General features: G+C 33.5%; 1 protein-coding gene and 1 long non-coding RNA gene across 5 annotated transcripts; one reads left to right on the forward strand and one right to left on the reverse strand.

Moving 5' to 3' along the window:
- Positions 1–501: 501 nt before the first annotated feature.
- LOC141698009 (uncharacterized) lies at positions 502–1,715 on the forward strand. The gene is made up of 3 exons (XR_012564908.1): positions 502–848; positions 1,067–1,164; positions 1,310–1,715. It is a non-coding gene; the product is annotated as an uncharacterized LOC141698009 (long non-coding RNA).
- A 346-nt stretch (positions 1,716–2,061) lies between these two features.
- Positions 2,062–6,465, reverse strand: LOC141698409 (putative polygalacturonase). 4 transcript variants are annotated; one of them, XM_074503097.1, is made up of 6 exons: positions 6,278–6,465; positions 4,737–5,054; positions 3,684–3,804; positions 3,403–3,577; positions 3,248–3,318; positions 2,062–3,136 (listed from the first exon to the last, which is right to left on the reverse strand). In XM_074503097.1, exons 1-6 carry the CDS (start codon positions 6,287–6,289, stop codon positions 2,463–2,465), a joined length of 1,371 nt encoding a protein of 456 aa, XP_074359198.1. In that variant the 5' UTR covers positions 6,290–6,465; the 3' UTR covers positions 2,062–2,462. The 4 variants fall into 4 exon arrangements, with proteins under 4 accessions (XP_074359198.1, XP_074359196.1, XP_074359197.1 ...); XM_074503095.1 differs by lacking the exon at positions 6,278–6,465 and adding an exon at positions 5,684–6,181; XM_074503096.1 differs by lacking the exon at positions 6,278–6,465 and adding an exon at positions 5,574–5,677.
- Positions 6,466–9,210: the final 2,745 nt, after the last annotated feature.

Consider the following 9,210-nt stretch of genomic DNA (forward strand, 5'->3'; position numbering starts at 1 on the left):
GCCATCGAGCATGCCCGCGTGTGCAACGTGGGGACAGGAATGTAGCGGAAAATTGGCCCGAATAATTACAGACTAGTTTTGCTAAATTTAGTTTCCACTGGGTTTGGGCTCTTAAATTCTTAATTCATTTTTTATTATGAATTATTATAATTGATTTGGCGTAATAATAATCTGATTCAATTAAGGATTTGATTGTTAATTAAACCGATTTATTTAATTACGCATGAAGTAGTGCACACGTTTCCCTCGAGTATCGTATCAGGTTTAGGGTTTATTCATTCATTCGAAATATACCACACAGCCGCCTCCTAAACAAAAATCCTACTCTCTTCCGGTGATAGTTTTTTGCTCCGTTCTTGTTCGCCGAAGGTACTGTTCATGCAAAAACGCCGTTTTCTCGTTTTATCTTGGGAGGCTACAGTGAGGGCCGTAATAGGTTTAAGGAGACACTTATACGACAGGACTCGAGAACATCGCCTTCATATCCTTCTTGTTTATTTTCGTAGTTTATTACTCTGTTATTCACACATGCACTTATTGTTCGTAGTATCCGCATATTGTGTTAACATGGCAGTCTCTCAGACCATAGAGATATGAAAGGACTCCACAGGAGATCGTAGGATAAGCTTTCATTATAGTTCTTCAAGCTTCATTGTGTGGGGTTCTCAACTTGTGTATTCCACCGAGTATATGGGCTTAATGTTAAGTCGATGTTTTGCCAATTTACTTGTGCTAGATGCAGTGGCATGTCTTTGTCGTCTTGATCTGAGCTATACAACTTCTAGAAAACTTAAGATTAGTACTAGTTTGGATTCGACTTGGTGAATGCTCTACTTCTTCTCACTTAGGTAATAATCAGATTTAACTCCTGCTGTATTGGTTTTTACTTGGAATGCTTTTAGTTTTTTTGTCATTGTTTTCATTATTATCATTTATCATTATTATTGCTGAATAAAGTTTTTAAGATTATTGACTTGATATAAACTTGTGCTCCACTTATAATTGATATAACTATAAGTTGTGAGTGTATTATTGATAAATATTTAAATATATAACCATGTAACAGGTCCAGTCTTCTGGTAGCCCGTGTCAAGTGGCCAGCCAACAGAGACAGAGGTTCTGATATGCAGCCACTGCGGTGGATCTAGCTGCTTTGAGCTTCGAGTATGGAGAGCTAACTTATACTCCCTATCTAATTTTCGACTGGAAACATTAGTTGTATATATTGTCCGAGTTGATTCTATCCTAAAACTATCTATATAATTATTACAATCTTTTGTCTACAAATAAATTGTAATTTTGGTTACAGATTATGCCACAGCTGCTGCACTACATTGACATGAAGAGTGATGAGAATCCTCATAATTGGTCGATTATACGTGTGAAGACTCTTGTGATGAAAGTATATATAGCTTACAAAGAGGAATTTGCTTGGGTTCAACTTCCTTCTCAATGAACTGCAACATTAGGACGATATCTTCTTGGATTTACTCTTGGATTATCCTGGTGGGAGTATTGTACTTGACGTGTAACGTTTGTTGATCACATGGAGTGTAGATGGCCAAAACACACTAAATGCCATTTGAGACAGCCCAATGTCCCTGTCTATGCTTGGTTGGTTGAGGTTTTTTCCCATTATTTTTTGGCGCGTTAAAACAATTTTATGCACTTTAGTTTGATTCAGTTTGAATAAAATTTAAATTGTTTGTGGTGGACTACTTTTTATCTCTAAAACAAACAAGAATTCAGGTCCTGATGTGTCTTATTTATTGTGGGAACCCAGGCTGCAGTAGCTCACATGAACGTCTATCTACGTTCTGTCTCAACATTATTGATTCAAAACTTGTTTCCGACCAAAATTTGAACAATAGAATTTGAAACCTACGCTTACTTTACACGGACTATAAGCTAGTAATGATAATACATAACATCAGGTTGATCTACAATTTCAAAGTTGGAGTCTGTATTTGTAAATGATTAAGTTTTTCGGTTAGATTTATAAACCGAGATGTATTTCAATAATATTATTCAAACTGATAAATCGATAGTAACTTAAGGATAAAAACTAATTATTGGCTAAAATAATATAACTGTTGACTGTAAATTTATTTATTCCAGAGAATCATTCACTGATGGATCTTACACTACAGAAATTTTTACATTTGAAAGAAATTGAATTAACAAGGCAAATGATAAAAATGAAATATATAAACTTCGATCTGATGAATCATACTGCACTACCAAAATTTTCTCACATCATAAAGAAAGCAAGGCTGTACAAATGCAACTGACTGCCAACTGATACTTTGATTTGAATGACCACAAGGATGTATATATTTGAATGGAGAGGTGCGATGTGCGCAGCTTCTTACTGGACATACTGAAGTTGCAATGACGATTTCATAATGTACAGATTTGAATATGACAAGAAAATTTGATTCGGGTAATTGATATTTGATGCATCATAAAACAGCAGCACGACTGCTTGGGTAGAAGAGGAAAGAACAAACTGAAGCCGAAGAAATGTATGAGTTCTGGAGGGAGGGACATGGTTCGGGATACACGTTTTCTGAGATACCTGATATATCCGAACATAGCCATGAAACAGATGCATAAGGGGTGGTTGTCAAGGAAATGTTACATAGACATAATGATGTGAAAGGAGACTCAGAAATCCCAGAGAAATTCCCTGCGATAGTCACATTTGTGCCAATTATGTCTTTAAAGGTGAGGCCTTTGACAGCGGGAAGTGCATGTGGATCATATTCATTATCTGGATGTGAATTACACTGACCTGTTGCCTGAATCACTGTCTTAACATTTTTAATTTTTGCGCCAGATATATAAATGTCTTCTATATAACCACCTCTACCTATTGACGTCTTCAATTCAAACCCAATGAATGAGTCATGTAGGTCTATGTTCTCTACCAGAACATTGGAGATGCCCCCAGACATCTCACTGCCAAAAGCCAAGCCAGCGCCTATAGTAGATTGAAGGCTAACCTCTCGGATGTGGACATATGAAGTTGGTTTGCCAAGGGAAATCCCGTATTCATCCCAACCACTCTTTAGCACAATAGCATCATAGCTTACACTAATGTTACTTTTCTCGATGCACACATACTCGGAGGAATCTGCATATTTACAAATGATACCAAGCTGAGACTATGCTTGGGCCACAGCATATTTAACAATAATGTACTTCATGTACATGATTTTAAGTCCATAAAACTGAATAAGTATACCTGGTACTATTCCACTAGTGTAAGGGGATTCTGGGGGAGCATAAGCTGTTATATTCTGAACTAACACATTGCTGCATTACATCCACACAGGTGTTTGCAAGTCAGATCAGAATTTCAAAAATTAAAAGGCAAAATAAGCATTTAAAAAAATGTACCTGCAATATACAGGATGAATGTTGTAGGATGGGGAATATAAAAATGTTAGATTCGAAACAACCACGTCCTTGGAGCTTATAAATTCAACCAGATGTGGTCGGCTGTAGTTTAAAGAATGAGAACTTAACTGCTCCCACCAAACAGAACCCTGGCCATCTATAGTCCCATTATCACCTGTGCAGCGAATTAATGCACACAAAATCTATAAGGATGACATGTAGAAATCGTGAAGCTCAACTGAAAATTGCAAAAGACTGTTAAAATTAAAGGATGGTCCTACCTGTAATTACAACATCAACTAAATTACTTCCTGTAATTAAGCTTCGATACCTACCACCCGGAAGTTCAATACCTCGCCCATAAGATGGTAAGGCGTCAACAACCTCCCAGTGAGCAATATCCTGCAAAATAAATATATATATCAGCAGAGGATTTATATTGCCCAATAGGGAAATGATGCATTTACTAATGATATTCATACAAGACCTGGAAGGCTTTCTTTTCTTTAACTGGCAAAAGAAAAAAAATATCTAGTGTTTGTTTAACTATATATAATTCATCTTTTTTTAAGGAAATGAGCATAACCAGCTGGTGGTTACTTTCTGTACCACAAAATAATATATCAGACTTTCAATACAAGCCAGCAGCCAAATTTTCCGATATGATCAATCTAATAAATATCTATTGAAACTTTAAATCTTAATATCTAATAAATAAGCCTAACCAATTTAGTGGCTGGGACTACCTAGGGACAGGAAATGGCTTGTAGCTCTACAGGTTATAGTGGAGAATTTCTAAATTTTACTGATCAAAAGTCAGAGCACCAACATGTTATTTCAGATACCAGCTCTGTTTAAACTGTAGGGCAGGAATTCAAACTTTGAGGTCTTTTTACGTTCCAACATCACTAGTTATTCATTCATATTGGTTCTTATTTTATGATACTGCACAGACATTCTATGTCATCTTGCAACAAGTCTATGTCATCTTGCAACAAGTATAAACTTGGTGATAGGAAAAGAAATTGTGGGCACATATGTAGCGCAACTTGGCACTGTGGCCAACCTGCTGCACGGAATAATGTTGTGGTAAGAAGTTGATAGGTGTCTTGTAAATAAACGAGAGAATTTACACGTTGAACATGAAAAAAGAAAATAATATCGGCCTGACTTTTTAGTATGAAAGCTACTTTCAGGCTTACCAAAAACTGTTTTTAGCTGAAAAATTTAGGACTGCGTTTAATGTCTACGGAAAAACAATCCCAAACAGGCTCGTAAAGCATTTGATTACAGTATTTGTAAATGCTTAAAAAAAGCTGAATGGCATTAGTCACCTGTGATCCAAGAATAATTGCATCTTTTTCCAAAAATAGTGTGAGGTGGCTGGTAAGGTTGAAACTTCCAGTAAGCCACTTACCGGGTGGAACATAGAGCTGTGCACCACCCTTATCTGTAAAGGACTTCAGATAGAATATAGCATTTTGGAAGGCAACCGTGTTTAGTGCTTTCCCATCGCCAACTGCCCCGAATTCCAAGATAGACACGCTGTGAGGCCTGGGTCTGAGAGGTCCATTAGATTTGCATTGTCCATTATAATCAGCCCCGCAATGTTGAACAACATGACTAAATGCAAGAAGTAAAAGCAGAGTCGCCTGAAAAGAGCGAATAATAAAAGAGAAACAGTAAAGAGAAATGCAAAACATTGTTCAATGCCTAGAATTTTTACTCTGAAACATTTCCTTCCATTATTTGATGCTCACTTTAGGTAGAAAAATTAAATGCAACTACTAGAAATGGATACATAAGTTCAACAATGTTGTTAAGGTCACTATTATAATAGCTAACAACAATGAATAAAACAAAATTACTGAAATGGAACATGGAAATAACAATCATGTAATCAACAGATTGGAATAAAGCTTATAAAGTAGATGAACTATTTAATTATTGGACATTCCAGAGAAGGACAAGTTGTTCTAAACAGCCAAACATTGACTAGAAAACTGAAAACTTAACAACCTGCTGTTGCCAAATAATAATAAAATATACAAACACAACATACTGTATATGTTTGGAACCAAATTTTGCTCTAATAAATGAATATAACTGGAAAGGACATACATTCATTTTGATCTAACCTACAGTTTAGTTATTGATATAAAGCAAAATACCAGTTTGGAGAAGAGAAACATTCTCTGCTACAAGATAATAAAAATTGAAAACCAAATGATATATAATTCATATATTTGTATATGACTATATGAGATAATGGTGAGGCTACCGAAAGCCGAGAGGCAAGGCCTGTGTACATTATACTCTCCTCCCGCTACGAGCCAGCATTAAGCAATGTTCAAAACTTTTGTTAGATGGACTGCAAAAAGAACCAACTGAAAAAGGGATCCTAGGTGATCTGATTCATGGCCAAAAAGTCAAACCAAAGACCAATGAAAGCAAATTCTAATAATTTCCATTATTGGCAAAACAGCCTTAAAGTTAAAGGACCAAAACAATACATTCACACAAGTCATTTCAATTTGTTTTGATTGTACAATGTAGACAAGTGAACAACTACAACAAGAGCATTATGTATGATCAAATCAATCCCAGTTAAAAAAAACCTATACCCACATGACAATGTACATAATTATTCAATAACCACGTCATAAAATCACATAATCACCAGAAAGATACGATCTTTACACATTAATCAAAATGACACATAAAATGAAATGTGATTATTTTCCAGGGAAATTAAGAAAGACTCATCATGCAAGAATGAAATGGTGATCAAGAAAATCATTAAAAAACATTCACAAATCATATTAAAAATGCAAAAATAAAAAATGAAGGAAAGAAATGAAAGCAACGTACTTACTAGCCTCTTCATAATTCTCTTATCTCCTCTCAGAATGTGCAGAAGAAGGAGAAATAGTGGAGGGTGAGGAGAATTAAAGAGTATAAAAAATGGATGGTAAGAGAAAGAGACAGCTCAGAAAATACAAGAAAAGACAGCTCCTCCTCCTTCACACTTGATGTACAATATTTACTAGTACAACATGAATGCTTACACAATTATACACTTGCTCATTTGGTATACATATTACAGTGTGAGGCACTTGCCATGTAGTGGGTAGATCCAACAAAATACTGTTTTGTTTAATTACTTTAGTCTTTTTTTAGCAAAAGTTGATAAGCAATCCTCTCCTATCAAAATTTTAGTAAGATGTTACATGGTTAAAATTTGGGAAATGGAAACTAAACATTAAGCTAGCTACTTATGATTTGTAAGATAATTTTAAAAAAATAAATGATTTATTAGTGATTTATCCTTAATTTACTAAACCTTATAAATATTTTTGACCAATTTTACAACAATATATTGGCTATTCTTGAAAAATTGGTCAATTTCTAAAATCATGCATTCCACACACTAAAAATTACATTTAACACTCCAAAAAGTAGGGTTGAGTATTCGGTCGGTTCAGTCGAAAATCGAACCAAACCGAAATAACCGAAATAGTGATTTTTCCGAAACCGAACCGAAGTTATGTAAGAACCGATCGAATTGCCGAACCGAATTACATTGGGTTATTCGGTCCGATTTTTAAAAACCGAAATTTTTAAAAACCAATTCTTTTTCAATTAACTCATTCTTCAAGTGAATACAAATACAAATCTTCCTTACGAAAAAGTCGCCCTAGTGCTTTATACCTGCGGTGGTGTCATCAGTTGAAGATGATGGAAATCAAATATACATACATAAAGAATCTAAATACCTATATTATTTGCAATAAGAGGACATAAAAGTTGAAAATCTAAACAGTTGCAAAGGCAATAATTAGGAATTCAATTAAAGGCCGGGGTTCGGAAGTCAGGGGCCGTTTGTGTTTTGCAGAGGAGTTGGGTAGTATCTCTACTCGTGAAAATAGGGGGACAATTTACAAGTACTATATAACATTAGTAGAACTAGACTACTGGTATTAATATTATATATTTGTTACAAAAAATATTTTATATAAAATAATATATATATATATATATAAATATATAATTCGGTTAAAACCGAACCGGTATTTAGAAAAACCGAATTTAATTCGGTTCAAACCGAAAAATCGAAATAACCGAAATTTTGAAAAAAATTCAAACCAAACCAAACCAAAATTGACCGATTCGGTTCGATTTTTCGGTTTTGATTCGGTTTTACTCCACCCTACCAAAAAGGATTACCATCAAATAGAATTGATATACTATAATAACCTATTAATATTTGTCAATATTCCTATTTCTATAACTGTTATTTTTTTTAACACCTCCATCATGCCCCTACAAAACTCTATATTTAACATATTCAAATATTGCTATCTATTTTCATGACAACAAAAGTTACCAAATATTTAAGTTCGAATATGATTTTTAAATTTGTAATCATATTGATATATTAAATTAATGAAAAATCAATCACAAATTAAACCTGAAAATTTAGTAATAACAATCATCTAAAGATGCATAATTAAAATGTTTTCATAAGTTACACAGTTAGATTAATATAATCTTAAATGTAACAAAAAATAATTTTAATTATCTTTCATAAAAAGTAAGTTAATTTTGATTTCAAACCGTATTTTTTTTATGTATTTTCAGAACATTGTAAAAGCACAAATAAGCATTAAAAAATAATAATTTTGATAATTTTTCTCTTATTTTTTTATATGTACACTATATTTAAAAAATGCTCTTTATGTTTTACTGCATATAATATGACTTTCAATGAATTCTAAAATTTGTAAATACTAGGGATGATAAAATAATCCGATCCGACGGATATTCAATTTGAAATCCGAAATTTTGGATTTACCGAACCCGATTTTTTGTATTTGGATCTGGATATGAATTTAATTTTTAAACCCGAAAATTTTTGGATTTGGATTTGGATATTAGGTATACCGATCCGAAACTCGATCCGAAATTCGAAACTCTACCCCAACCCGATCCGAATCCGAAATCTGATAAAACCCGAATTATTATATATATATATATATATTAACTAGATATGTAATATTTGAATTTTATATATTACCTATTAGAATTATATATATATATATTATATAATAAACATTATACATATTATATAATTTTTTGAACATATATTTTTATATTTATGTTAAAAGTTAACTAAGTATAAAGTTTAATGAAATACAATTATTCAATCATTTAAACGGGTGATAAGATTTATAAGGTTAACAAAACATCTTTTAGTGATAAATCTAAAAAACTGGATATCAATTAGTTGGTTTTTTAAATATTAGCTATACATATAATAACACAACTAATGATGTGGTGAGGTGGTTGAAATTAATATGTTAAAACTCATTCTATGCAAGTCGCGTCGATCCCAAACACTTACAATATCAATAATTATACAAATTTTCAGATTTCGGATTCGGGTTTCGGGTTCGAGTATGAATATCCAATTCATAAAAAATTTGGGGTTCGGGTATAGCCGAATCCGATCCGAAATCCAATGGATCGGGTTCGGATATTCATTTTCGGGTATTTTCAGGTTCGGATCGGGTTCAGGTATAAATAAAATTTTTGGGTTTAGATATTAATTCTGTAATACCCGACCCGACCTATCCCGACCCGACCCGTTTGTCATCCCCGGTAAATATCACTCAGTATTTCTGTCTATATCACCATCTACTTCCAAATGGTATTGTCGTTGTTTTTCTAGCACATTTGCAAAGCTAATCGAGCCGAATGTGAAGTTGAAAAGATAGCACAGTACACCACTTCAAGTGGCGTAAATGT

Source organism: Apium graveolens, chromosome 11 (assembly GCF_009905375.1).
Source record: "Apium graveolens cultivar Ventura chromosome 11, ASM990537v1, whole genome shotgun sequence".
Taxonomy (NCBI): domain Eukaryota; kingdom Viridiplantae; phylum Streptophyta; class Magnoliopsida; order Apiales; family Apiaceae; genus Apium; species Apium graveolens.